The following is a 27,975-nucleotide window of genomic DNA, read 5'->3' as shown; positions in this document are numbered from 1 at the left end:
GCACCAAGGCCTGGGGGCTCATCTTTTGAACCCCCAAGCCTCTTCTTTACTTTATAGGTAGGGTTTGTGTTAGTTTGTTTGTTTTCCTCTGGGGCTTTGAATATTTTTGAACTGAAAGCATTTATTTTTTTTTTTAAACATGTGGCTTTTAATCCTTTTGAACTAAGATTGCTTTCCATGTGGCTGCTAGAAAGGCACTGACTGTTCCCACATGCAGTTCAACCATCTCAGTGCATTTGGATGCACTCAGCAGCTGCAGAAGTAGAAGCAAAAGGAAGCACAAGTGCCAACTACATTAGAAAATACTTCAGTGATTTTTGGAAGGCCAAGGAGCCGCCGTGCTTCACAGCTGAAGGGTGAGTTGCTGAGATGCAAATTGTTTCCTTTTCCGCTAACAGAGCTCTTGGCCTGCAAAGTTTTATGGAATGCATTTCCAGGGCAATCTTGCTGGATGTGACGTTGCTGGGCTCTGCTGGCTTCTCCTCGTCCCACTGCTGCCAAGGAGAAACAGGTACAGCAAAGCACTCCGCTGCCGCAAGCTGCCCCGGGCTTTCTGTGCTGCTTGTTTTTCCTCCAAGATCGCTTTTAATCCATATCAGTATCACAAACCGTCCTGCAGCACTGCTCTGAAGTGGTAATAAAGAGGCAGGAGTGGTTAATGGCTGCAGGAAGAGGTGGCAGATGCCCTGGCAGCGTGGGCACAGAGCTATTCGTCCTGCGATGAGTCAGTGGGAGGCGCAGTGATTCTGCAGTGTGCCACATTCAAGTGGGACGGCAGTGAGGAGCAGGCAGCGTTCCTTTAGCTCCCGTAAATCCATGCCCAGCCTGGACCTGCAACTGAAGCACTGTCATCAACTGGGAGGAAATTCGGCTGTGCCAGCCTCGGAGGGTGAGGTTTTGCAATATACTTCTTCCAATGTCATTGCATGTGGCTGGTGACAGTGGTGATATCCCACCCCTTCTGCTGCCTCTCTCATTCCTGGGGATGTGGTGGCTTGCTCAGCCACCCTCAGGCACACAGCCTCACAGCCTGGGGAGCCTCATGCCCAACCAAGAGCATGGGGTGAGCTGCCATGGGGCTGCAGTGCCGCTGGGTCGGGTGTGAGTGCTTAGTGGGATGGTGGTGGAGGCAAGGGGAACCTCCAGCCTGGATCCACACATGTGGCTGCTGGTGGCTGCTGTGATCTGTGGAATTTTGGGCATTTAGTGCCTGCAGGGAGTGCCAGAGCCCACTAACACTGAGTGAGGATAGAAAATATGAAGAGCTGTGGTCACAAACAGCAAAGAGGTAAATGTGGTGGCCAGCAGGAGGTAAAGGCAGCTTGAGAAATGGTGGTTATGTGGGAGGGAGGAGGGGAGAGATGCCTGCGCTTGTTTTTTCATTTACCTTTTTACTAACCTTTGTTATATTTAGAGTACACCAGATGATATCAGAGCTGTTTTGCAACTAGTGATGATCCAGGGAATGGGAGCGCTCTATGTGGTCCTTTGAAACACCTCCTGGCCAAGTCTTCCTGCTTGCACTGAGCTCAGGTTGCGTTGCACCGCTGAGGTGTGAGTGCGGATCTTGTTCAGTCGTTGTGCTTTGTATTTTCTTTTGCTAGCAGGCTGTGGTCAGCCAGGAGCTGAGGAAAGAAGAAACTGCACCGAGCACTGAGACCTCTGCCCTTTCTGAGCTGGCACAGAAAGTCATAGTGGCAGATTCATTTCTTGGACAGCTGAGCTGAGAAAACAAACCACCACCTCTCTCATATTTATAAACAGTTGGTGAAATGAAAGTGGATCAGCTCTGGTATAAAACAGCCTTACAGCTGAAGTTTGAAAAATGGTGTTTGGTGTTTTGAGAAACAAGCTGGGACATTGTGTGTTGCCACTTTGAGTGCCTGTATCCCCTTGTGAGGTACAAAGCCAGAGTCTGCCCATTGTTCCTTGGAAAGTCCATCAAGGACATCGGATATACAGTGCAATTCCTCTTGCATCCGTCTGATTTTGTTTTCTGTGATAGTGAAGCTTAATGAGCTCACTGTCATAAACCTCATTCACCCTTCCCTGGGCCAAAGGCAAATTCTTCAAGTGATGGAAAGGAAGGACACGAAGCTGGGGCCCAGGGGCAGCAGTGCCAGCACTGGGCAGGGACTGGTGAGTGCTGCTGTGGACACATGAATGTGATGCCCTCAGCCTGTTGTTGCCACATCCTGATGGATTGTGCCGGATTTCACTCCCACGTCTCTCACTGATGTGTACCACAGGGGCTGTTTTGGCTGAGGACTGAGCAGAAGGCAGAAGTGCCCAGCTCTCAGCCTTCCCAGCACAGAGAAAAGATTCAAAGCCCTCCCTTGGTGTCTGGCTGTTGTACAGGACTCACCCCAGATCTATGCAAAGCAGATCCGTACCTTTTGTACTTGTTCCCACCCTGTCCTACATCGCAGCAGGCTTTCATGTGGGGCTTTATTTGGTGCCATACCCGTGCAGCAGTTGTGTTCTGTGCCCACACGTGCACTTGAGCACAAGGTCTGCATGCTCCAAGTGTGGTGATTTGTGCTGTGAACAGTGCAGAGAAGCCAAGCAGGACTGCAATTTCTTGTGCTGCATCAAAAGAGGGACATGCATTGGCCTTTGCTGGACCCATTGCTCCAGGGAAGAGCTAGTTAGGCTGCTGAGATCCGTCCCCCCCATTATCCTCTCTTATCTCTCCTGTGAGGTTTCTGCTGGCTTTCCCACTTCCTCATATTGTTTTCCTGGAAAAGGGAGGGTGGGAGTGGAATTCTCCATCAGACCTTTGTCTGCCACTGTGCACAAGGTAATGGGCAAGCTGCAGCCCTAGCTTGTAGTGCTACATACAGGACTTTTCACTTAGGGCAAGGCTGTGCTGCCCGCACCACTACCAACCAACGTGTCAGCAAGGACTGGACCAAGACAGAGGAGCTCCTGCTTGGGAAATCAGGTTTTATAGTGTCACTATGTTGGAGCAGATCCATCTGCTGTCTGCCGTGACAGTTCTTGGGGTGCTGGAGCAAGGTAGGGACCATCAGATACTCATGCCCAGATACCGCCTGTGTTGGTCTACCATACCTCCATTACTTCCTTTCACTTCCATGCTGTGTTTCTGCCATGCTGCCACTTTGCTGCTTCTGGTGAGTGATTTCTTGAGTGGTTTTCAAACATTAAAAAAAAAAAAAAAGAGTGCCTGGCACGCCAGCCTCCTCAAAGCCCTTCCCCAGCACCAACACACCTCCTTTGGCTAGATATCTTTTGGTCAGTCTTCTCTTCCTTATTTGAAGCATGGATTTGCAGAAGCTCTTGAAGCTGGTGTAGATCGTAGCATAAAGTGTACGGGATGAGGTGGGTTGCATGGAATCTCTCTCAACTAGTGCTCCACGCTGCATGACCTCAGCATCTGGGTGGCTTATTTGTGGCATCAGCTCCCTCTCTGCTTAGCTACCAGAATTTAGAAGGGGAAAAAAAACAAAGATCAACAAAGTATGGCGGAACCCTTAATGTTTTGTACGGATGATAGGTGGTTTGTTGATCATGGAAGAAAGAAAACAGATATCCAGTGGTTGTATGTGACTGCATACTGCTTGCTTTGCCATTGCACTGCTACATTCCTTTGCCTTGTCTGAATGTGTCCGGCTCTCACTGTGATGTGGGGCTGCGAGGTCAGGAGGAAGCTGCAGGACATTCCCCCCTTGCCCCTTAACAGCCCCCTGGCCACCAGGCCCGTCCCAATGACTGACCCATGCCACCTTTCTCTCCTCTGCTGCAGCCTACTTCTTCCTCCAGGTGATCCATGCCAGGCGCACGTTTGGCATTTCTCCTCCCAACATCTCAGGCCCACCTGAATTTGAGCGGATCTTTCGAGCACAGTAAGAAACTCCTCTCAGCTCTCCTTTGCAGCGCTCCTGTCAGCTGGCACTGCCCTTCCTTCGCTTTGCTGTTCAGTTTCTGGGATGCCTTGCAGCACATTGGCAGGTGCCTGCCTCCCCTGGGGTCCAGTTAATGGATATAAGTGTCTGCACTGGGACTCTGTGGGCTCAGATGGCTTTGACTGGGGATAGGAGGGGAACTGCCCAAATTCAGCATCTCTGCTATCAGTCCTGTGTCCCACGTGATCTTCCTCCTTTCCCATGTTTATAACATTCTCTTTCCCTCTAGGGTGAACTCCTCAGAGTATTTTCCCATTTTTGTGGCACTCCTGTGGCAGGCTGGACTCTTCTTCCACCAAGGTGAGAGCAGCCCCGTAACTGCTTGGGTGCCAGGTCTGCAGTGCTGCCTCTGTCCTTGGGTTCTGCTCACACTCTGAGCAATGAATTAGGCAGCAATACTGTCTGATAGACGTTCAGAGCCAGTGGGCACTGCCTCTATTCCTCTCCTGCTCTTGTTATGGGAGCTCTGTAAATCCTCTGGAGCAGTCACTGTGATCTCTCTCAACCACAGGTCTGGCTGCAGCCCTGGGCCTGCTCTATCTCTACTCCCGCTACTGCTACTTTATGGGATACAGAGCATCATCCTCAGACAGGTAACACCTCCAGCCAGTGCTGACTGCTGGGTCACAGTTTGCTCAGCTCCACAAGATGCTTTGGGGCTGTTGTGTGAACCAAGTATGAGCACGGGCCATGGGGTGGGGCTGGAGCCAGGGCTGCCTCTCAGACCCTGGGTGGGATAGAGGCATTCCCACAGCAGCACAGTGATGCTTGGTCTCTCCTCTCCAGGCTCGCCCCCATCTACTTCAGCACTGGTGTCCTCTGGGTGCTCCTCGCAGCAGCGACCCTGGGCCTCGTGCATTTCTTCCTCTCTCACTATGTGGGGCTGAATGTCCTCCGGCTGCTTGCAGCATGATGCTCCTGGCCACCACTGGCATCACCACTTTGTGTCTGCCCCCAGCTACAAGACCACCTCACCGTGCTTCCAACACCTGTGGAGCTGGCAGGGCCACAGGGCCATCCTGAAGGCTGCTTGTGCCCAGCACTCCGTGCCTAGCTGCTCTGTATGACTGACAGCCAAACCTTCTCCAAAGCAAGGAGAAATTTTGGAAAACAGGATGTGGAGAAGTAAGTTCTTCTCATCCCCTTCATCCAGCCCAGGCACTGTGGGGTCAGCACAGCCTCCCGTGGTGCACAGCCAGGAAGGGAATTCCTGAGGAAGCACCCACTGGCCAGGGCAGGGCAGAGGCAAGAGGCAACCTGGGGCGGGTCCCAGCACACCACTGGCTGTGCTGTACCAGTGCTGCTGCACACAACATGCACAGGAGATGCTGCCAATAAAAGGACACTGAGCTTGCTGAGTTGTGCTTGTCCTCATGGGTCTGCATGTGGCATAGGGCAAAACCTGTGTTTTGGGTTGCAGGGCTGTTTGGTTTCCCTGCAGGGATGGGGACAGTAGTAGTACAAAGCTGGTTTTAGGCAGCGTGGAGCTCTTCAGGTGGGCTCAGCCCCTGTGACAACAGGGCTGGAAGTGAGGATCCTATGGGCTGGAAGTGCACAGCTCAGGGAACAGCAGAGGAGATCTGAGCCCTCAGCACCAGGAACCTCTCACCACATTCAGCAAGAAGAGCTGCATCAGCGCGCTGCTGGGTTAACAGGGTTAAACCCTGCCATGCTCCCTCCTTCCCCAGTGACAGGCGTATCTTACACTGGAAGAACACAAAGCACTTTTTGGGGAAGTTACAGACTTTGCAAATTGCTTAACTTCCTTCCCTGCAGTTTAATTGCTTTGTCCGGCAGAGCCCCGGTCTGTTACCCTTTCAGGCTCTCGGATCGGTGCAAACACTTCAGGGAAAGGCTCAGTTCCAAACAAAACTAACGGCAGTCATTTGTGCAAAGTACTCAGCACAGCTCCATCCTTACAGGAACCCCCCAGATGTGAAACAACCCCCCCTCAAGCCCGGGCAGGGCTCGCAGCAGGAGGGGAGCTGCTCCCGTCTCCCAGGGATGCTGCCTCCTGCAAAACAGAAAACAAAAACACCTCGATTGCGTCCATGGCTCCACGCTCCATGTCTGGGATTGGTCAGGTTCAAAAGCTGTGGCACGAATGGGGGCGGGGATTCCCTGCTCACCCGCCTGCAGAGACCGAGCCTTCGCTCGCCCCACTGGGGGCACCAGGGGGCGCCGGTACCACGCGGCTGCAGGAACGGGGTGCGGGAATGAGATTGGGGAGGCCGAGGGAATGGGGGGATCAGGGAGGGTCGCTCCAGGAGTGGGCAGAGAGTCCCGCTGCTCCCCCCACGCACACGAGGCCGGGCAGCATGCGGGGTAGGCAGGTTGTAGATGTTACTGTAAGTGTAATGCAGTACGTGATGGTGCATTAAATGAGCTGGCTTAGTGTTGGGAATCGGTGATCTTGAAGGTCCAGGATAGATGGTTGTGGGATTCTGTGCCTTCTGCACAAAACTTTTTGGGGCCCATTTCATCCCGTATTAAGGTTATTGGTGGGAGGGAGTCCTGCAGCCCCACAGAAATCTTCCTGACATGTCTTATCATAGTATCATAGTATCATAGTATTGTGCGAGTTGGAAGGGACCTTAGTCTTAGTGATGACCTGAGATCCTCTGCAAGTACCTTACGGGTTCCTGGACCTTCTTGCTCCCTGTCCTGCTGCCAGAAGGAGAGCAGCTCAGGCTGGGGTACCTGGAAGGAAATTTGCAGCTGGATGAATGGGAGCTCAGTGAAGAACAAAGGAAACGTGGAGAAGCAGTGAGGATCTTTCCATGCTGAGAAAAGCTCAAAACCAGGCCTCCTTCCTGCAGGTCTCACTGCCCTGTGCACAGTGGGGAGGTGGAGGCACAGAGCTCTACCCACCAGCAAAGCCACTGCTGCCCCTGCAGGGATGGCCTTGTGCATGCAGGCTTGGATTCGTGTGCAGATGCAGGAGCTGAGGCCCCTGTAGTGTTTTCATGCTCCATTGAAGAAGTTCATAGCACGTTATCCTGAAAACATCAAGGGAGCACACACATTGTTTCCAATCCAATGTGTGACAGTCACACAGGATGCATGCACAGAGCGGTCTGGTGTGCAGGATATGACAGGACTGCATGTGGCCCACAGCACCCAAATGCTGTGCCTGGGGCCAGGGGAGGCAGCAGGAAGAACAACTTGTTACCAGAGGGAGTATCTCCTTGGGCTGCTGCACACTCAGCCTTGCTGAGCTGGGAAGGGGAAAGCTGCAGCAGGTGGCCTGGCGTTGTGGCTGGCATGGCACTCAGGTTCCCATCCACAGCATGGGCCAAGGGGAGGGAAGGAAGTAGGTCAGAGAGGGTGACAGTATGGGGACAGGGCTCAGGCTGAGGAGGGAAAGAGGATGAAGCAGAGGAGAAAAGGAGAGGGGAAGGAGACAGCTAAAGAATGAAGAAAGGGAAACAAAGCTTTCATAGTTTGAACAGCTCATTCTTAAAGCCACCTTTGTGTATCAGTACAGAGAAACCAAGGCCAGCACCCAACTCCTGCCCATCTGACAACGAGCTGCGATGGAATTCAGATGCTAATTTGGAGCCGAGCTCCTCAATGGGTCTTTATTCCCACAGCTCCGGCTCCCGGCAGGCCGGCCAATGGAGGAAGCTCGGCAGCGGCACGGAGAAGCTTCCCTTTCCCTCCTTCCCTCACCACGATGCTGTTATCGGCTCATCTCGGTTATACTTGTTGACATTCGAAGGCAAAGAAAAGGGAAGGAACTCACACCGGAGCTGTGCAATGGGAATAATCACTGTCGGGACCCACTTTATGAGCAGGGGCTGCAGGGGCCGTAGCAGTGTGCTGCAGAGCAAGGGGTGCTTTGCTCCGAGGCAATCGAGGAGTGTACATGCACCAGTAGAAATCGAGAGGCTGGCACAGTGCTGGTGGAGATGGAGAGGGGAGGACACAGTGTTGGTGCAGGCATGCAGAGAGGGGCTGCAGGGAGGTGTGGATGTTCCTGTGGGCAGGCAAATACTGCCTGCAGCGAAAGAACATTCCTAGATTACATACCGTGGTAAAACCCAAGCAAAACCAAAGCTGTTTGCCATTTTGAGTATTATCAGTCAAGATAGGGAAGCCAGGAAAATCCACATGTAAAGGTTAAAAGTTGCCTAATCTTCACCAGTTTTGTACATCCCAGTAAATAACTCTTCTCAGGCAGCACAAAGGATTATTTTTTCCTGGTTGGGACAGAGCCGTAGTACACACAAGGTAGGTGGGACCTAATACAGCCTCTGAAGGAGAGTGTGGACACATGCTGCAGTGGATTAGAGAAGATCATGGCTTGCTTCTGCCAGGTCTAAAACCAACAGCAAGAGGTGGGTAGGAAAAGCAAAAGCAGATCTAGCACTCAGGAAGATGCACAGAGCACTCCTGGTCTGTGCATCTGCTATATCACTTGGGCACTGCGTCACTCAACAGGAGAAAACAGAGTGACCCCACACAGCCAGAGCAGTGTTCCTGCATGCAACAGGAGGCGGGGATCACCAGGTCCGCAAACATGAAAACAGTGAACTCTGCTGGTCACTGCTTCTGGGCTAAGACAGGCTTCATCTCATCACTCCACCACATCATGGTCAGATCTATGGCTCACTGACTGCAATGGGCTCCTCATGGTTGCCCTGCCTCAGTGCCTGCCAGCCCACCATGCCTGTGTCCCTGGAAGCTGCTCCTTGTCTGTCATGATGCTCCCAGGAATAACGAGCTTGGCAAGGGCTGTGTGCTAGAACTGCACTGTTATCTGTTCTGCTACACAGACAATGCAGCACACTCCCCCAAGACCAGACACAGGCATCCCCACTGTGAAGTATTTGCAGATTTGCAGCTCGTTCTGCTTCTGGGAGGGAATAAAGAAATGCAGACAAGGCTAATTGCAGTGGATGCACATGGAGGCTTACCCACCTCCCTCCTGGCAGGTGCAATGCCCGAAGTGCCAAAGAGCTGCAAATGTCCTGCCTGAGCCTAGAAGCGGCCTTTGTAGCTCACCCAGCACAGCCAGATGGCTTCTGGTTCAGGGCTGACTCATGTCCACCACACTCAGTCAGGCAAAGCATGCAGAGAGCTGAGGCGTGCAGGGTGAGGACTCCTTGCTGTGGCTGCATTCCCTGAGGATGCGACCACACAGCCAGTTCTTCCACGTTGCCAGAGATGAAGGATGCTCTGAGCATAAGCTGTGAATAACTCAGTGGTATAAAGGAAAGAGTGATAGACTGAAACAGGACAGCAGCTTCAGAGAAAAGGAAGGATTCGGTATCTGCCTCTATCTTCAGCAAAGTGTAGCAGCTTCTCAAACTGGTTTCCAAACAGACTTGACTCTTCAGTAAACTTGATAAGGAAAATAGAAACATGAGCTCCTGCCCAGCCTCTGCTGCAGAGCACTGTATTCAGTGTAATGAATAAGGACAGAAAGGGTGAAAAGGAAGAAAGGAAAGGTGAAGTGTAACCAAAAAGCTACTGGATTTACTGAAAGCAAAAGGGAGCTGGAGGCTGGATTAGCAAAGCAGTAAATTGAAAAACAAACGAACAAACAAACAAACAAAAACAGATAATGCATGTGGCCATGTTATCTAATATGGTAGAGCACACAGCATGCATATTTAATAGTATTGTTTAGCTTGTGTTTATCACAGTTAGAAGCTGCTTCTTGTGCTATGCGTAGGGACAGAAAGGTTCAAACTGAACTCTAGGGCTTCTGAGTTGCATGTGGAGAAACTAACTATTAGTAGCATGGGACTTCCATATATTGCCCATTTTCAGACCTCAGGTGATACAGTAAGTCAGCTGCTAGCAGCATTTGGTGAGAGATAATCAGGTTTGCAGGCTAACTGTTAGATCCTGAATTATACATGCTTATATGCAAACACAAGGAACATGCAACGTGTCTAGACAGCTGAGCTATGGCTGATACAGGAAGGATTGATCTTACAGTGGAATAAATGGGAAACTTCTGTGTAGGAAAGAGGGAAATGGACAGACCGTACTGCATTTGGACCAGGAGGAAGTTTTGTTTTGAACCAGAGCTGTGGAGTTCCTCTACTGTTGTTCTGATCAGGAAAGAAACTTAAGAAACCTAATTAAAACCAGTGTATGGCTAGTTCCAGGCAGAAACGTCCTGAGCGTTACTCTAGTGCTTTGATCTAACTTAACACTTCTGCCCAGACTTGTGCATCTCGCTGTAGGTTGGACCAGAGTTTACACAGCCCTGTGTGGGTCTCTGCTCCCATCCCCATTCACCATTTACTTCAGTGGGGATGTCACACAGGGCCATGTAACCACTGTACTGTTCATTTCTCCAGTGGGTTTCTACCCAACAGGCCCCCTCTTTGCCCATTTTCTAACAGATGGACTATAAAACCCAGCACGCTGATGTGCAGGCTTGAACACAGCTTTATTTATCGTCTGTTAATGAAAGTGGGAAAATGAGAACAGCTCCTATCTCCACCAGCTTGTCTTCCAGATATGCTTTCTGCAGGAACGGGTCAGTGAAATTCCGAAGCTGAACAAAGCCCTTTTAGAGGAAAACAGTTACCTGAAGCTGCAACTTGAGTTGCTGAAAGACACACTGACAGACATGCAACGTGCCTGTTGGGGCTGTAGGTGTCAGACTGCAAAAAACAAGCAAACAAAACAACACAGCAACAAAATACAACCAACAGCAGGTAAACTGATGATGCTAGAGTCCTTTGAGAGATCGTGGAAGCAAGACCCAGAAGTCTGCACATTAGTTGCTTCAAGAAACCTAATAAAATCCTGCATCAGAAATTTCTAGCAAGGTTGTTGGATGTATCAGACCAGGCAGGCGTTTAGCCTGCTCTTAATAGCAGTTACATATTTACAAAGAAGTCACACGACCTTTATTGTAACACTGGGAGGGTAAGCGTGTAGCAGAACCACTTCCCGGTGTAAACACAGGAAGATTTCTGTTTCCTAAGTGACCTCTAAAGAGAAAAGTGGACTTCAATACGCGTATGATCGAGACTGCGTTGGACAGATCAGACTTTATTTATCACTGAAAACAGTGCAGCCCACTGCAAAGCTATGCACTGCTGTGTACAGCAGAGCCACCCCTATTATTCAGATGCTGTAATGGAGACTAAAAAGGCCAGAGCAATAAAACGACACTTAGCAAACGAACCTCAGTCTAAGTTTATTAATATGAATAAGAGGAGGACAAAAATGGTTGTCAGAAATGGAATTGTTTCGGTAGGAATCAGCACAGGGGCTCGCTGTCCGTCGGCCGCTCAGTCAGGAAAGCTGTGAGGAGAAGCCGCACCTCCGCAGTCCTGAGGTCACCCCTTATCTGTCCCATCCCTCCGGCTCCTTCGCAGCTATTCAAAGCCGTCCTAGCGACGCATTCTTTGTAACAATACTTTCGCTAAGAGCTCTTTGCAGCAGCGCTTTACGGAAGGAACCGGTCGGGCTGGCCGCGGGGCCCAGAGAACACGGTCCGAGATCAGCGCAGGGGCGGCCCGAGCAGGGCTCCTCACGGCCCTTCCCGCCTCTCTGCCCTCCCCTCAGGGCAGCCCCCGCCTCACGACGCCCGCAGCCCCCCGAGCGCCGCCCCGCAGATCGCTACGCAGAAGAGCGGCGGCTCGGCCCGTCTCGCTCCGTCGGCAGGGGGCGGTGCCGGGCCCGCCGCCGGCCGCAGTGCGCCGAGCCGCCGGAGCCGCGCGGTCGCATTACGGCGTGAGGGAGGGCGCGGGGCGGGGCTTGTTGGTGCGAGGCGGGCGGTGGGGACAAAGCGGCCGCCATCTTAGGTCCGCGGGTGGACGGCGGCGGCGGAACGGCTGCGCGAGACCGAGCGCTCCCCGGCTCCACGGCTCCGTAAGGCGAAGCGCAGCACCGAGCCGCGCGAGCGGCCGCGGCCCACAACTTCCGCGGGAGCCGCGGCGACATCGCCCCCCTGTTCGCCCCCCCGCTCCTCTCCCCCCTCCTCCATCTTCTCCCCCCGGCTGCGGGCGGCGGGAAGTGGTTGGTCGGTTTTCGTTTGTCGCGCTGCCATTGGCTGGCGGCCGGCGACGGGGTGGGGGCGGCCGGCGCGTGACGTCAGCGCGCAGCGCAGCGCGGCCGGCGGCTATTTATAGGAGCGGAGCGGCGCTGCGCAGGAGCGAGCAGGCGGGTCGGGCCCGGGTAGGCCGGTGGTTCCATCGCGCCTCATCCCTGCGGGAATAGGGAAAAAGAGCTCGTAAAGCCGCGATCCGCCCTCGCCGAAGCCTCTTTTCGGCGTTCGCTGAGCTTTTGTCTCCGTCTGTGCAGCGCTCGAGCGCCTCCGTCCAGCTTTTGTCTTTTCCCGGGCCCTGTCTGGAAAGGCGCGGCCAAGATGGACCCCTGTCACACCGAGGAGACCGAGGGCGAGATCCCCGGCTTGGGTAAGGCCGCGCGGCGGGTGGCGGCCGGGAGCGGCGTCGCGTGAGGAGAAACCGGTGGGGGTGGGGCGGGGGGATGGGGGAGGGGCGATCCGGGGCTCTGGCGCCGCGCGGCCCCCCCTCGTGTTGGCGCCTGCGGGCGGCGGGGCACGTACGGCGCTGAGGGCCCGGCACGGCCGCGTGAGCCGCTTCCCCCCTTCCTGCTTCCTCTTCCTCCCCCTCCACCCCCCCTCCGCCCCGCGTGCGTCGTGGCGGCCGTTGAGCTCCGGGTGGGGAGTAGCTTGAGCTGCCCGGCCGGGAGGCTTTGGGTGGGGGGGGCGGTGAGAGAGTAGTGCCGCGGGCGGGCGGGCTGCTGCGCGGTTGTTGTCCTGCCGACGGCTCCCCCCCGCTCCCTGCTGGTCTCGCGGGAAGGAAGGGGGGGGGGGATGGGGGGAAGTTGGTAAACAAGGCACCCTTAAATAAGTTTGTTCCAGGTGTAATCCTTCTGACTGCAGTAATGCCTGGCCTTAAGTAGCGTAAATCCCCTGAAAACAGCCATTTAATGAGCAGAAGTTGAAAGGCTCTGGACGCCATAACAGTCTCATCTTAAAATGGTGAACTATGCCAATTATTGCAAAACAACCCTGCCCCAGCGCCCGGTATCTATATTTACCGGTTGTCGGTTGCTGATAACCGCTTAACTCTGTGCTTGCAGCCAGTTACCAGCCCGTGTTATTTTAAATTCTTTATTAAAGAGTAGAGAATATACACAAAATGAAATACATCACCAAGGCACTCTGTATCATTTTCTTTAAAATACAAAGGAAAATCTATCTAAAAAAACACAGTTCAGACTAGAAAACTTTTTTTTGAGGCTTTTAAGTTATACTGCCAATACATCTACTTTAGCTAGAATGTCGTACGCCACATGACTGGTTTAACTCTTCAAGTTCCAAGCATTTCATGTACATCTTAATTCTTCTTAAGAAGTCAGGAAAGATTTGATCTGTGAAAACAAAGCATTTATGTAACACGTTTGAAAAAGGAAGGGCAAAGAACCAGAAGTTTCCTCTTTTCTGAAGAAGCAAAGAGACTGTACGGTCTCCAGTGCTGTTTTGACTCTACCTATAATTCATCTACATAGAATTCATGATCTGAAGTGCCTTTTACTATAATTAGTACTAGGTAGACTAAATAATTAATTAGAAAGAGGGGAAGGTAGCTTTACAGCATACTGTTTCATTAAAGACAAATGGACATGCCTTCACTAAGTAGCTCTCCCTTGGGAAGAAGGGGATTGTCTGAAAATTGTGCCAGAGCTCTGCTGTGTTTTCCATAGAGGAAGATGCAAATTCACAGCACCACCATGTTATGTTGACCAAACACTATGCGCCCAAGCAAAGACTTACATTTAAACACTGATTTTTCTTATTGATGACCAGAACAAGACAGAGGAAAACAGGATTGCCTTTGCCATGGACTGGGTACACAGGGGTTAGCTACAGCAGACTGCTTTGGAGCATCTATTCCCTGATCTTGGCTTCCCACAAACTAGCAAACACCATTTTGTCCTGTAAACTCAGCGCTTCTTCTGATGGCTGTTGTATTTCTCTTTTTTTATTTAAGTGTCACATCAGGCACTTAGAGCTGCATATAATCTTTATACTTGTCAGATGATGTTGTGCTGTCCACAAAGAGCCGCGATAGTAGAACTCAAAGGAGCACGAGTAGCTCTAATCTGACTAGGAGTTTACTTAAAGCATCATGGATGGCATGAAATGGGCAGTACCACTGAGTGAACTATTTGATGAATGGCATGGCAGTGCAGGCTTGGCACTCTGACTGGTCCAGCTGCTGTGCACTGTTTGTCCTCCAGAACTGCCCCTCTTTAAAAATAGTTGGTTTTTTTTCCCTTCAACTGCTTCAAGTAAGGAATTAAATGCCTCTTCTGCATCCATATGATGAAGGGGCCAATTATAGAAGCCCCAGATTACTACTACATAATTCCTGTATTATAAATTTATAAACTTTATAAATTTACAATATAATTTATAATTATTACTGCAGGAAAAACCATGTAATACTTACCTCATCAATCAGGTACTCCTGTTTAATTTTATCATTTTTGAAATCTTCATTAACATCCAGAACTAGAATGGGAATCTCTTTAAGGTTCTCAAAATCAACTCTGTTAAAAGATGAACATTGATTTACAAATTACTTTTTACAATTTTACTTGCATAATGTTCTAATTGCTTACCAAGATATCTCAGATTATCGTGTACACTTGGAATGTCAGTGACTTTTGTATAAAGCCCTGGTTCAACTCTGTCCTTAATCACTCATCAGCACTGCATCACTGTAATGTGCATTTCACAGGTCTCGCCCTTCAGCATCTCAGTTGTTGGTAGGGAGAGAAAAACATCCTTTATGCTTCTCTACTTCATTCTCCTCGCTGCAGAGCCAACTATCAGGAATCCCAGTAAGAGGGAATGTTTTCTTCTCAAGTACCTCTTGCCCCACGTGTCCTCCACCACCTTCATAGTTAGCTGCTAATCCATTTACCAAGGTGAAGTTTTAAAGCTCCCTTTGGGAATAACCTCTGTAACAGGTTATAAGACTGGTGCTGAATATGGCTAGGCAACAAGCAAGACAGTTTCAGCTAGAGGCTGGGAACAGTGGCTGTGCAACTCGATGACACTTAAATTAGTGACTTAAGAGAACTGTCTATGCCTGGAAACAATTCTCAAAATGCAGTAAAGGGTGCTGAACAGCATTCTAACTTGTATTAAAAATACAGGAAATGTTTGCTCATGGGTTCGGAATGAGTACACAATGTAAATATTATAATTCCACAACACTGCAATACATTCTTGTCTCCTGAACCCTTGGGTCATCCTACATGAATTATAGACTTAGTAAAAGCAGATGTGTCTGTTCGGTCTAACATGCTTTTCCTGGAATTGTTTTGAATCTGTTAGTACACCATCTGGAAGTAGTTTTGTTTATTCCAGCTGAAAAGTCATGCTTGCCTACCAAGAACATCCGAAACGCTTTTATGATCTTTGTTGCAATGACTTAATATGCTGACATCATTTATTACTGCTGCAGTCAGTAACAAACATTTAACCTCTCAATTTGCATTCAGTAGGGTATTTCAGGTTCTTGTAGGGAAAACCTGAAGTTAGCATTCACATCCAGCAATTCCTATGTGAGGGAGGCTAATAAATATGACTCAGTAAGACATGCAGGGAAGCTTAGTCACCAGCACGTTTCCTTCCTATAAGAAACTGCCAGAAGCCTCACTGATAATTGCTTATTTTGAAGCTAGGATTAATATTTAAACCTTGCTGAGATAGTCATCCTAGTTTAAGGGTAATCGGGACTTTACCTTCCCTTACATTGGAACTTGCTTAATAGTAGCCACTGGGTCCAATTTCAGTTGCCATATTCTTAGGTACTTCCAGCTCCAAACTTAAAGGAATTGCTGGAGAAATAACACAAGTGCGTAGCTTTTCAGTTGAAGCAAATGCTTAAGGAACTCATTCCAACTATGCCTGACTGAAACTAGAGTTAGATCTTCATTTTATCTCTAACCAACTTTATCGGAAGGTAAAAAAAAAAGCCTTGCCTGTAAGTTGAAATGAGAGTAAGCTGGTTCCTTATGGCAAAGGGTTATGTGAGCAACTCTGCCCAAAATAGTGGCCCAGGGGAAGCAGGTTCATACCTCATAGATCTTTCATAAAGCCAGGTCTCGTGTTTGTAGTGGAGGTTTTCCAAATACTCGAGGTCAATTCCTTCCTCCTCTTTTCTTCCCCGCTTCTGTAGTCTTTCCATGCATTTCTGAATAATTGCAAGCCTTGATGTTAGTAATGTATTAAAGGCTACATCAGCTAAACAGTGGTAATGAGAACCATTAACGTGTAACATGAAGAATTATGAAGGTCTCAGAAGCATTAGACATCAGTGAGCATTAATTTGAATGATTGGAAGACCCAAAAGTCAACAGTTCTTACTGAAGGATTCTTTCCTTCTCATACGCTGTTGTTGAAGTACAACTTCAAAATCAGCTTTGAATGCTTAGTGACTAGATCGTAGCTAGAAGAGCATTTGCAGGCATCAGAATAGTAGTTCAGAAAGGATTTGTTGAATTTGGTCATTAAATTAAATCTGAGTTTACTACAGGCTCCCATTACTTTTGGAGAAGAAAATGCTAGTTCTGTGTGTGTGTGTGTGTGTGAAGTCACTGCAGTAAGTCATGAACAGTTCAGTATACCTGAGGTGTGGTTCTTAGGTAGATCATGCCGTCCAGTTCTATTTCAGATTGAAACTGATTCAAAAGCCACGTGTGCCAGTCCTGATAGATCGCCCACTCTGTTTCATTGATGTTTCCAGATTCAAACAGGTTAGAAGCAAACACGTACCTGCAATGAAAGACATCAGTATCATTGTAGTAATAATGTAGGTGAACTTGTTAAGTATTTCCTATCAGAATTAGTACTGAGAACATCAGTGACATAGTGCTACATCTGCAATGCTCCCTACATGCTCAGCTCATGCCTGTTGGTTAAAACTGCTTCTTGCAGATAGTAAAGCACTGGAGCTGTTACTCATCTCTTGTTGCACTGGATCATTACCTGTCACTGTACACAGATCTCTCAAAAAACTGCACTGGATGTTCTGCTTCATGCAGCTTGGCTGAGATGGGTTTCAGTTGTGCCCTTACTCTGCTTAAGCAGGCATAAGTCTGAAAAGTATAAGCCCATCGTGTAGGTTTATCATACAGCATTTGAAGTAGGTTTCCTCCACTCTTCTGAGATGTTGAAAGTTCCTAGGGGAGAAGAGAGAAGATTTTCATAGGGTTCTATTCCTTCCTTAATCTGGAGTCTCTTAAGAGAAGCACAGCAGGGATGACTGAATGTTCTTTGGAGGAAACAGCATCTCTAGAGTCTTGAATACAGGTGAATTTAGGCATGGTTTCCCTGCCCAATGGCCTCAGTTTTCCTCCTGTTTCACCTTTCCTCAAGCCCCCATGCGCAGCACACCCACCTCACACTCATCCTCACTGGTCTGGATGTTGCACCACTTGGCGATGGGCTCAGGGATCACCTCCCACTCATCGCTGTGCTTCTCCAGCAGTTTGACAAGCGTAGACTTTCCAGCGGCTGCAAGAGATCGTAAAATTCAGAGTGAGCGGACTGTGCTGTTGGGGCAGATAGGAGTGAGACCGCAGGCCGCGTCTGTGCGGTGCTGGACACGCACAGCTACGTGTGTGTACGGGCCCTGCCATTGCATGTGGGAGGTGCTGGGAGCAGGGCCGGGCGCAGGCTGAGTGCAGCTCGAGTCGGTTCTGAGAAAACGGCGCTAGCCTGGCGCCCCGGGGCTGTGTCCGGGCGATAAGGAGGTAGCGGGGCGATAAGGAGGTAGCGGGGCCCTGCCGGGGCCGCCATTTTAGGAGCAGGCAGCGCCGCATTGTTGGCGGGCTGGCGGGGGAAAGCGGGGCTACCGCGCCTGCGCGGCGCTGGGGCCGGAGAAGGCGTGAGAGATGGCCGCGCGCATGCGCGACGCCGTCGTCCAGTTGGCGGCGCCCGAGCGTCGGTCCGCAGCGCCGCTTGAAGGCGGGAGCGGGACCGCGGGCGGGAACTGCTGAGCGGGATAACGGGCGGAGAGCGGCCGCTTCCACTGGGGTACGGCCGCGCTGGGAGCTGTGCTGTAGTGCCCAGCGGCCGCCAAGGCGGCGCGACTGAGGTACATAACAGGGACGGGGTGCATCCGGTGGGATGCCATCACCTTCAGTGGTGCCGCCGCTTCAGGATAGTGCATGGAGGGAGCGCGGTGCACCCACCGGGCCCAGCGCTTCACAGCGCGGCTCCTGCAGCGCAGTCCAGCTCTTTACCCCCCCCCCCCCCCGCCGGCCGTTCCGCGCCGTAGGGATGGGGAGAAGGCGCTTGTACCCGAACATCCCTCGGCAGCCCCCGCCCGGTCCGCTCACCGATATTGCCCTCGATGGAGATCTTCCTGAGGCGCTTCTGGAAGCTGGAGTCCAGGTCGGCGGGGCCGCGGCATCGCCTCTTGGCGGGAGTGGACATGGCGGGAGCGCGGCGCTGCGGCTGCCGCCCGCTTTAAGGCTCCCGCCGAGCGCTGGGCGGGCACTCGGCACTCCGCACTCCTCCCCGCGCAGCCGCGGCCGCTCCCCTGAGCCTCCCCTTTCTTTTCCCGCTCTGATTTGCATCAGCCTTACCGCGTTCCCTGCTGGTTATGTACCGGCTGTTCCCCCCCCTCCTCCCCCCGCCTCGCTCCGGTGCCGGCGTGTCCGGCGCTTCTCCGCGCGGTTTCCCCGGGTTGGGTTCTGTGGGCGCTCAGTTGCAGCGCCGTCTGATGGGCTGCGGGGCTCAGGCGGTGCTGCTGCAGTTAACGCCGGTAACTCTCTGGTGAAACGTAGCTAGGGCCAGTGTGTTTGGAGGAGATGGGAGGGATGAATATTTTCCTTTACGTTATGATAATTGTGACCCGTGTCTCTTCTTTCCCCACCTCCTACAAACACACCAGGCTTCAGTGACCGAAGCGAGCAGATTGTTTCACGTGGTGTAGCCTCAGCATTTGAAGCTGGTAAGTGCCAGTTCCCGCACACCTGCGCTCGGTCAGACTCTCCACACGCCGTGTCGGGTCGGATGGCGGCGGTGCGGCCCGGCGGGAGGAAGCGGCCTGCGGGGCATGCGCTGCGTGGAGAGCGGCGCTCAGAGGCGTCTGTGCCCGGCCCGCGCTGTGCGCGGCAGTGAGCGCCACGGCTTTGTTCAGCGCAGTAGGCAGGCGACGCATGCGCACAAACCGTGGGGGAGGGGGGCGAAGGGAGGAGGGAGGGGGAGCGTAGATTAGCGAGGACGCATGCGCAACTTGGCGGGAGCGGCGCGGGGAACGTCTGCGTAGGGGGTTGTGTCCCGGGGCGGCCGAGCGTGGTGGCGCTACAGAGCATGCGCGGGCAGGGCCTGCGGGGGGGGGACGGAGGCTCCCCGGTTGGCGGCGTGGTGCGCGTGCGCGCCGGCCCAGCCACGCCGAGGAGGCGGTGAGCGGTGCTGCTCGCTCCGGTGGCCGCGTGCCGCGCTCCCGCCGAGCTCCGGGTCCCCGAGCCGGAACAGAGTGCGGTGAGCGTCGGCGGGCCCGCCCGGACGGTGCGTGGGGTCGGGGTTCTTTGTGCGGCGGAAGGCCCGGCCCAGCGGAAGCGGGAGTACCCGCCGCCATTTCCTAGCGCGCTCTCGCCACAGGCTCGCCCGCTTGCTGCCGCCTGACTGGGACTAGGCGCTCTCCGGACAGCGGATCAGGCTCGGAGCCCTAGAACCACCGCGGAGCCCCACCATGTGTGCGTGCGGGGATGGGGGCTGGGCGCGGGCAGGGGGGGCGGCTGCGCCGGGCGGGAGCGGCTCTGTGTGTGTGAGGCGGGCAGTGGTCCGAGGTAGAGGAGGCTTCGGGTGGGAGGGCCGGGCCGGGGGTCCGCCGGGCGCTCGGAGGGGTGCGGGTGGTGGCCGCGCTTTGTGGCCGCTCAAAGGGACCGCTTTGATCTTCTGCAGCCACCACTGAGACCGAGGCGGAGCCAAATCTGACCTCCAATGTGATGCTGAACACGGAGAGCAGCGAGGGATACGTGGTGAAAGTGAGGGGGCTGCCCTGGTCCTGCTCCACCGAGGAGGTGCAGAGGTTTTTCTCTGGTAAGCAGAACTGAGGGAATAGGGGTTCAGGGGACTGGGATTCACCAGGGTTTCTCCAGGAACGCTGCAGCTGGTGGTTGAAGGAAGTTGAGAGTACTTCAGTAGCCAGCAAAGTTTGTGAAGGAAGCGCCCCTGCTAGGATGCAGTGTAGAAAGGCACGCTTCTCAAGCAGGAACTGGACAAATGTAGCTAAGAGATCTGTTGGAATACCTACAGGTATTCCAGGTTTTGAGCCTTCAGGGCTGAGAATCTTCTGTTTGAATAAAAATTTCAAACTTAAAGTAGTTCTTGATACTGTTGTAACTGGTAACTATTTCAGGAATGTGATACATTAGATCTGGTTCTGACTTTGTACATTATGCTCTACTTGATTGTTGGTACTGATCTCAATTTATGCTGACAGGAAAGTTTATCAGCTGTGATCAAAGGCATATTTAACAAAATATCTTTCTTAAAAATATTAAAGCAAAATAACATAACAGCAAAATATTTTTCTTAAAAAGAAACTATTGCAACAAGAATAAGAATGCTACTGTTTCTGTCTTATACAATTTCAGGGTTTTTTTTCCTTCTAGAATATGTGAAGCTTTTAAAGCTGCCACATTCCTCTAATGACTAAATTAATTGAGCTCCTTGTTTCTGTTTTTCAGACTGCAAAATTCTGAATGGGCCTTTGGGTATCCGTTTCATCTACACGAGGGAGGGCAGACCAAGTGGAGAAGCATTTGCTGAACTTGAATCAGAAGAGGATGTGAAACTGGCTCTGAAAAAAGACAGAGAAACAATGGGACACAGATATGTTGAAGGTTTGATTTGGTCTAGTAACTGACTAAATGTACTTGTATTTGGTGGGTTTTGGTTATTTGTTCTGTCTCTAAAGTGCATGTGAAAGGACAAATGGACTTCTGTTGTATCATAAGTTGACTAGTTTCAAGGCAAATGGCTTTAAAAAGAGCTGAGCGTTCCTCAATGCATTAATTCTAAGTGCCTTTTACAGTTTTCAAGTCAAACAACGTTGAAATGGATTGGGTTCTGAAGCATACTGGTCCCAACAGCCCTGATACGGCTAATGATGGTTTTGTACGTCTTAGAGGACTCCCATTTGGCTGTAGTAAAGAAGAAATTGTACAGTTTTTTTCAGGTATGTGGGGTAAAAGTACTAGCTGTAGCAGTAATGGTTAATGCTAAAAGGAGGAAAACCAACAACAAAAAACCAGCAACCGAAAAAGAAACATCCCCCAAAACAGGAATGCGCTCCTGGCCACCCAGTAATACTTCCAGCAGTGTGCTGATCTGTAGCAAAGACAAATAAGCAGTTGTCAATTAATTATTTGGACTCATGAGATAATTTCTTAAGTGTTTATTTTACTAAATAACTCAGGAATCTTCCAAAAGTCGTCCTGATTCATAGGTGCTGTGCACACTGTTCCAAGGAAGGGTAGCAGGAAACATTTTGCTTTCTAAATCACAAGAGTGGTTGAAATGGAAGGATGTTTCCTCTCAGCCTCAGCTAGTTCTGACTTCTGAGAAGGATATAGAAAAAGCAGTGCATTGTGCCAGTGATCTTAAAGTATGGATTTACTGCTGAATAACACCCCAGGTAAAAACAACAAACACCAGAGCATCCTGCTGCACTGTGCTGAAATACAGGTTTTCCCGTTCCCATCCCGTTGAATAGCTTAGTTGTTTTTGATGGAGAGAGAATGTCTTGTTGACTTTAATTCTCACTTTCTTGCAGCTGTTGTGTATCTATTATTTTTCTTAGCAATGGGGATGCCGTTGTAAATGCCAAGAGTGAAATGTGTTCGCCTATTTATGATCGAGCACGTCAGAATTTTTGGAGTAGTAATTCTCTACCATCTAACTGTAAATGTTGAGAGTGGCTAGACTGTTATTAGCGGCCTGCAGATGACTCACCCTATTGTTGTTCTCTTACTCAAAATACTTCTAATCCTATGAGTTCAGAAGGCTTTACTGTATTCTGAATAAGGAATGCATTTTGCAAACGAGCAGTTCCAAAGTGTGTACGTTTTAACTTGACTTTACTATGGTTAATTATATGATCTTAAAATACTGTTAAATGTGCTTGGTATATAAAGTGTGCTTCTTCTCTTCGTTAGCTGATGCTTTTGAAATTCATGATTTTTCTTAAATAAGCACTTCTATAGATATAAGAATACTGAAACTTAACATGTGCGTGATTTTTCACTTGACTGACTTCTAGTAGAAATACTTGTTATGTGAAGTTGTTTACCTTGATGTGTTTGAATCTGTTACATTGAAAAGTTCGTCTTAAAATCAAATACTTTCGCAGAGTTGAAAAGATTTTTAAATGTAACGTTCTTGATGCACCCTGCGTTGGATGCCTTTTCTGAGGAGTTATTTTTGACACTCAGAACATGTCTGTGCTCTGCAGGGTGGATTAAGAACATAAACCGAATGGTATGTGATGAGAAATTTCTTGTTTACATGCTTTTTCTTCTAGTGTTCTAGAATCAACATACCATTCGTTTACAAATACTAAACTTCTGGTGTATTTAAAGCTATAAGAAAACTCATGACTGGGCTTGTGATGTTAATATTGCCCCCTACTGGGGTTATTTGTCCTTGGGTTGAAGGGTTGGAAATCGTGCCAAATGGGATAACATTGCCGGTGGACTTCCAGGGGAGGAGTACGGGGGAGGCCTTCGTGCAGTTTGCTTCACAGGAAATAGCTGAAAAGGCTCTAAAGAAACACAAGGAAAGAATAGGGCACAGGTGGGGATGGATGGTTGGTTGGATATGTCGCTTTTCTTATGGTAACCAATTAAATCCATATTCTCTCTTCTGAAAATATTCATGTCCAAACAAATGCAGTATTTTGGTCTCTAACTTGGTCATCGCTTTTAACTACCTTATGTGCAGCATGGCACAGCCTGTCTGCATTGACTGAAAACAAAATTGGGCTCAGCTTGTGTGCTTTGAAAACGTGGTCATTGTGGAGGAGTGCAAAACCAGTAGCTTGAAAGTGGCAAAGTTGAGAGACTATGGCTTTAACTTCTCAAATAGCACCAATTATACCTTTAGCTCTAAAGTCATGCACAGTACTCTTATTACCATAAGAAAATGTGATAATTTCTAAACTTGTTTTATAAATTGAAATGTAACGAATGTTCTTACTGTATTAATCTTCCATGTGATATAAGCATAGCTTTCAAGAAATTGTCACAAAGGGTTTTTATTCTATTTTACTTGTGACTATTTTTCATTGAAGCATGCACTTCTTGCCTAAGCTGAATCACTGAAGCATAGGCTGGGTTCGTTAGCACATGCAGAGCTTCTTGTAGCATCCTGATGGGTTAAAATCGTGGTGGAGATCAGGTTTTTAACCCTCTACTTGTATTGCCACATGAGCAAAACTGCTGAGTTGAGTGGACGTCGGTCCCTCCTGTATTTTCTTGACTAACACTTTAAATCTGGGGGAGGGGGTGGGGATTCAGTCTTGCTCCCCTACCCTTAAGGGTGGGATACTGTGAGGTATGAGGAGCATGCGAACCCTTCAGTAATTGTAATTTCTTGAAAATATACTGGTTTAAGAGTAACGTAGGGCTTTCTTATTTTTAGTAGTATGTCATTGCCTGTATAATGTAAAGAAACCTGGCTTAAAATATGCTGCCAGTTTCAAGGCTCTGACTGAATGTCTTGCTTTATTGTGAAATTGTAAGGCCTTCTGTGGAGGGAATTAGAGCCTGACTTCTTCCTGTGGAAACCATTTTTAGGTACATTGAGATCTTCAAGAGTAGCCGAGCAGAGGTGCGCACTCACTACGACCCTCCACGCAAGCTGATGGCAATGCAGAGGCCAGGTCCTTACGACAGACCTGGGCTTACCCGCGGATATAACAGCCTTGGTAGAGGAAGTGGCTTGGAGAGGATGAGGCGCGGTGCTTACGGGGGAGGTGAGTGTGTGAAGGCCAGAGCGAGCTGCTCGTCTGGGAAGCAGCAGCGCCTGGAGCTGACGGTCTGGTTTGTATATGGGTCTGGCTTTATTTCTTCTGGAAGAAATAGAACTTCCTAGTAGCATTGCGTGCAGCGTGTTTGTGTACGTTGGACATTCCTGCAGTTGAGATGATCATGTTGTCCTGTCTACTTACAGGTTATGGAGGTTATGATGACTACAATGGGTATAGCGATGGCTATGGTTTTGGTTCTGATAGATTTGGGAGAGGTAAGCTATCTCTAATAGGAATTGTAACTAACCTTCAATACATATAGAACAGAAACTTAAATACATCTGAAAGACCTAGAATGGACTCTCTTCTCTGCAGGAATGTCGGACCACAGATACGGCGACGGGACGTCCACCTTCCAGAGCACGACTGGCCACTGTGTCCACATGAGAGGTCTGCCCTACAGAGCGACAGAGAACGACATCTATAACGTGAGTTCCAGATCTGCTGTTCTTACATACTGAGGGTGCTGCAGTTGGTGCAGCAAGTCGTAACCGTGCTGCTCTTCAGCAAGCGTTCCTGCACGGAGAACGACTTGCTGTAAAAACCAAGCTGCTATATTGGTGCATTTTAATCTGTGTGTTTTGTATATAGTTCTTCTCACCTCTGAACCCTGTAAGAGTACACATCGAGATCGGACCAGATGGCAGAGTGACCGGAGAGGCGGATGTTGAATTTGCTACTCACGAGGATGCGGTGGCTGCCATGTCCAAAGACAAAGCAAATATGCGTAAGTGTAACTGTTGTGAAGGGAAAAGCACAGCCCTGCTCTGTGCTGCATCTACTGCAAGTTGGATGCCAAGCATTCTGTTGCTGCCTTTGTTGCAGTGAGGCTGGATTTGGTGTGAAGTGCTCTCGCTTTTCTTTCAGAACACAGATACGTAGAACTCTTCTTGAACTCAACGGCAGGAGGAACTGGTGGTGCCTATGGCAGTCAGATGATGGGAGCGATGGGTATGTATAAACAGTCTGACTGTCCTTGTTAAATAAGAGCTTAATGTTCAATGGAGCTGGCTAATTTTGCTCAGCTTCTTGCTTATTCAGAGCCTGTCATAAAAACTGAAATGCAGCTTTTTATCTTAATCATGCAGTCAAGGAGTCCGAAGGGGTGGTTCAGGATTGGAACACTAGCACGTTGGCAGGTACGTGAACCAGCCTGCAGGGTATTGAACAGTTAACATGTTGAGTGAGCTGATGCTGAATGTAGATGTGTATGGTGGGATGGCGGTGGTGTGGAAGTGCAGTGAGATGCCTGTCCTTTTCATGTCACTCCCACTTCCTTTTTGGAGGCCGGAATACAGGTTGGTGATGAAAGGTGTGTCTGTTCTGTGAGCTCTGCCACTCAGGTTTGGTCTTGGTGGCGTGGGAATCTCTTTCAAATTGGGCTGAGTGTTTGAATTGCTCTACTGAACTCCAGCATGGTTCCAAAAACTAAAATGTGTGTTTGTAAGACAAGTCTTAAAAGATGCTCTGTTGCTGTAACACACATACACCCTTATTTATACCTTGCTCTTCTGGTTTCTTAGACCTTAACACGGCGGGTGGTGTTTTGGGCTTTCTTTGAAGGGGTGGAGCTGGGTATCTGTATGGATGTAGTGCTGTATCTGTTGTATTTTAATCACATTTTTAAAAAGTAATGCTGACATTTTACCTATAGGAAGGTTCTGTAGGAGTACATATAGACGAGCAGCAGGTGAAGAGCAGTGGTTAGTAAGCTACAGGAGAGCTCTCCTGTCAGGATTGTAGACAAAAGTAGCTCCAAGTGCTGAGTTGTGTGTTGTTACTGAGGGCAGACTGTGGAGTCACACCTCCGTTCTCAGGATGTGTGTCAGGTAACAGCTGTCCCGCAGTGTGCCGTGGGATTGTGCAGGTTAGGCAGCAGAAGCTGCGGGAGCGAGCCCTCTGGCTGTGCTTGAGAACAGCAGGTACTCGCTGTACTGCATAGAAACTGCTGGTGTTGCTTGATCATAGGAATATTTTTGCAAATCCAGTTATCTGTTTGAAGCTTGTTTTGTTATCTGCTTAGGGGGAAGGTTACCTAGGCTAAAGAGTGAGCTATCTGCAGGGTAGGGTCGGACTGTTGGTAACAGGCAGACTTGTAGACAGGCCAGTTTGTAATGTTTGTGTTCTCTCCTTGAAAGGAAGCCAATCCAGTTATGGTGGCCCAGCTAACCAGCAGCTGAGCGGGGGTTACGGAGGCGGATATGGTGGGCAGAGCAGCATGAGTGGATACGGTAAGGCTGTCTGTTAACGGGCTGTGTGGGTCTGCAGCCAGCACCTGCATGAGGCCCCGCTCATTGGTGTTGGTGGCAACTGTGAGGAGGGGGCTGCACAATCCTCAATGAATTGAGAACAAGAAGGGGATAAATTGAAAGCAGGGATAAATTGAGTGTTGGGGAGAAGCTTGCTAAATCAATTCCAAAGTGCTTGGGGAATGCCAGTCTCCAGGCTTCTCTTGGTCACTGCTCAACTCTGCTGTGGGAACTGGAGATTTGCCTGGTGTAAATGCACCAGAATGAATTGGAGGAGAGGGAGTACATGGGGCAATGGGTGCTCTGCAAGAAGGGACACAGAAAATGCTGGGGCCCTTGGAAAAGGGGGAGGGCAAGTGCTGACACACAGAGCAAAGCAGTCCAATTTTGGATGCGGAGCTTTAACCCGCAGTTCTCAGTATTGAGCAGAGATGTTCACAGTGAGGTGCTTTTGAGAGCTGGTGGCTGCAGCTGAGGCGCACCCCTGGTAACGTGCTGTTTGGTTTCCACCCCAGACCCAGGGAGTCAGGGCGCCATGAACAGCAGTTACTACAGCAGCGGGAACCGCGCGTCCATGGGAGTGAACGGCATGGGAGGGATGTCGAACATGTCCAACATGAGCGGTGGCTGGGGAATGTAACCAATGGCTGATTTTTGGTCAAATCTTTTTTAAAAAACAAAAAAAACAAAAAACTAAGTTTAACAGTTTTGCAATACAAGCTTGTGATTTATGCTTTACTGTAAGTGAAATCAGGATTGTTATTTTAAACCTTTCAGGTTGGGTATTTTTGAACACACAGAATGAACTTTCCTCTAGGACGTAATAACCCCGTTGAGCAGAGACTACAACTGTTAAACAACTCGGAGCGTTTCTCAAGTTAGTTTTGTTGTAGGAGTGTATTTAAGCAGTAAGCGTATTTAGGTTAAAGCTGTTTGAATTATGTTAAATGTTGCTCTTATACCATATTACATCTGACACTGTTTTGAATACATGTTGGAGAAAACATGCTTTTTTTGTAAAGAAACGATATAGGAGCTGTGTCTGAGATTCCAAGTGAACATTTGGCATGTTAGTTCTAGTTTCTTTCTTTTAATACCCTGTAAGGCACGTTAAAGCTTTTTTTTAAGTTAATGGGGGAAACGTGTTGAGACGCAATACGGCTACGTTAGGATTTCGGTCTTGGTGTTCGTATACAATTCTGAGGCCTTGATTTAATCTTTCATTGTATCGTGATTTCCTTTTTAGGTGTATTGCGCTAAGTGAAACTTGTTAAATAAATCTTCCTTTTAAAAACTGGAACTCATTTCTTCTTGAACTTCTGCCTTGAGATGTGACAGTCCTGCTTTGTAGTCGGTCCTTGTGCTGCTCTGTGTCTGCCATGAGCTGCTGTGACTTTCTGGCTGGAGGAGTGGAAGCTGTCTGGCCGTGCGGGTGTTAAAGTGACAATTGTTCCTCAGCCAAAAGAGTTAGTGAAGGAAGGTGCCTCTTATTGGCATGGGGCTGCAGTGTGACAGCCTGATGTTAGCTGCATAACGTGGTTGTGAAGTTGCAAATGAGGGCTGGGGGATAATGCTGTGTGTAGCTACAGGCATCGATGCTTTGGAGCCAAAGTGCTGGATCAATGGACTTTGCAGCTTAGTGCAGCCGTGTTTCAATAAATCAATTTGTCAAACAAATGCCATGCTTAAAGATGTGGTTTTATGAACAGTTGGAGCCTAGTGACAGCTGAAGCTCGCTCT

At 49.6% G+C, this 27,975-nt stretch overlaps 3 protein-coding genes across 19 annotated transcripts; 2 read left to right on the top strand and 1 right to left on the bottom strand.

Moving 5' to 3' along the window:
- The first annotated feature begins 188 nt into the window (after window positions 1–188).
- Window positions 189–5,283, top strand: LOC140258233 (leukotriene C4 synthase-like). 4 transcript variants are annotated; one of them, XM_072348325.1, is made up of 7 exons: window positions 189–356; window positions 438–889; window positions 2,858–3,018; window positions 3,767–3,866; window positions 4,156–4,226; window positions 4,438–4,519; window positions 4,713–5,283. In XM_072348325.1, the coding sequence occupies exons 3-7, from the start codon at window positions 2,961–2,963 to the stop codon at window positions 4,837–4,839; spliced, it is 438 nt and encodes a 145-aa protein (XP_072204426.1). In that variant the 5' UTR covers window positions 189–356; window positions 438–889; window positions 2,858–2,960; the 3' UTR covers window positions 4,840–5,283. The 4 variants fall into 4 exon arrangements, with proteins under 4 accessions (XP_072204426.1, XP_072204425.1, XP_072204429.1 ...); XM_072348328.1 differs by lacking the exon at window positions 189–356 and adding an exon at window positions 1,415–1,554 and having other exon boundaries at window positions 751–889; window positions 4,713–5,282; XM_072348327.1 differs by lacking the exon at window positions 189–356 and having other exon boundaries at window positions 777–889; window positions 1,608–3,018.
- Window positions 5,284–11,642: 6,359 nt separating this feature from the next.
- Window positions 11,643–27,535, top strand: HNRNPH1 (heterogeneous nuclear ribonucleoprotein H1). 14 transcript variants are annotated; one of them, XM_072348424.1, is made up of 15 exons: window positions 11,643–11,771; window positions 12,204–12,316; window positions 18,842–18,901; window positions 19,858–19,995; window positions 20,646–20,801; window positions 20,993–21,136; window positions 22,614–22,752; window positions 23,754–23,932; window positions 24,130–24,201; window positions 24,302–24,414; window positions 24,578–24,713; window positions 24,854–24,937; window positions 25,075–25,125; window positions 26,125–26,217; window positions 27,013–27,535. In XM_072348424.1, exons 2-15 carry the CDS (start codon window positions 12,268–12,270, stop codon window positions 27,057–27,059), a joined length of 1,461 nt encoding a protein of 486 aa, XP_072204525.1. In that variant the 5' UTR covers window positions 11,643–11,771; window positions 12,204–12,267; the 3' UTR covers window positions 27,060–27,535. The 14 variants fall into 14 exon arrangements, with proteins under 14 accessions (XP_072204525.1, XP_072204518.1, XP_072204522.1 ...); XM_072348417.1 differs by having other exon boundaries at window positions 26,751–27,535; XM_072348421.1 differs by having other exon boundaries at window positions 24,281–24,414.
- Window positions 13,032–18,528, bottom strand: LOC140258281 (deoxycytidine kinase 2). The gene is made up of 7 exons (XM_072348430.1): window positions 18,285–18,528; window positions 17,342–17,457; window positions 16,930–17,123; window positions 16,569–16,716; window positions 16,020–16,135; window positions 14,381–14,480; window positions 13,032–13,298 (listed from the first exon to the last, which is right to left on the bottom strand). Exons 1-7 carry the CDS (start codon window positions 18,379–18,381, stop codon window positions 13,275–13,277), a joined length of 795 nt encoding a protein of 264 aa, XP_072204531.1. The 5' UTR covers window positions 18,382–18,528; the 3' UTR covers window positions 13,032–13,274.
- Window positions 27,536–27,975: the final 440 nt, after the last annotated feature.

The sequence above is a fragment of the Excalfactoria chinensis genome, chromosome 13 (genome assembly GCF_039878825.1).
Source record: "Excalfactoria chinensis isolate bCotChi1 chromosome 13, bCotChi1.hap2, whole genome shotgun sequence".
NCBI classification, from domain to species: Eukaryota; Metazoa; Chordata; class Aves; order Galliformes; family Phasianidae; genus Excalfactoria; species Excalfactoria chinensis.
Note: the sequence above shows the minus strand (reverse complement) of the source record. Positions and strands in the feature narration are given on the sequence as shown.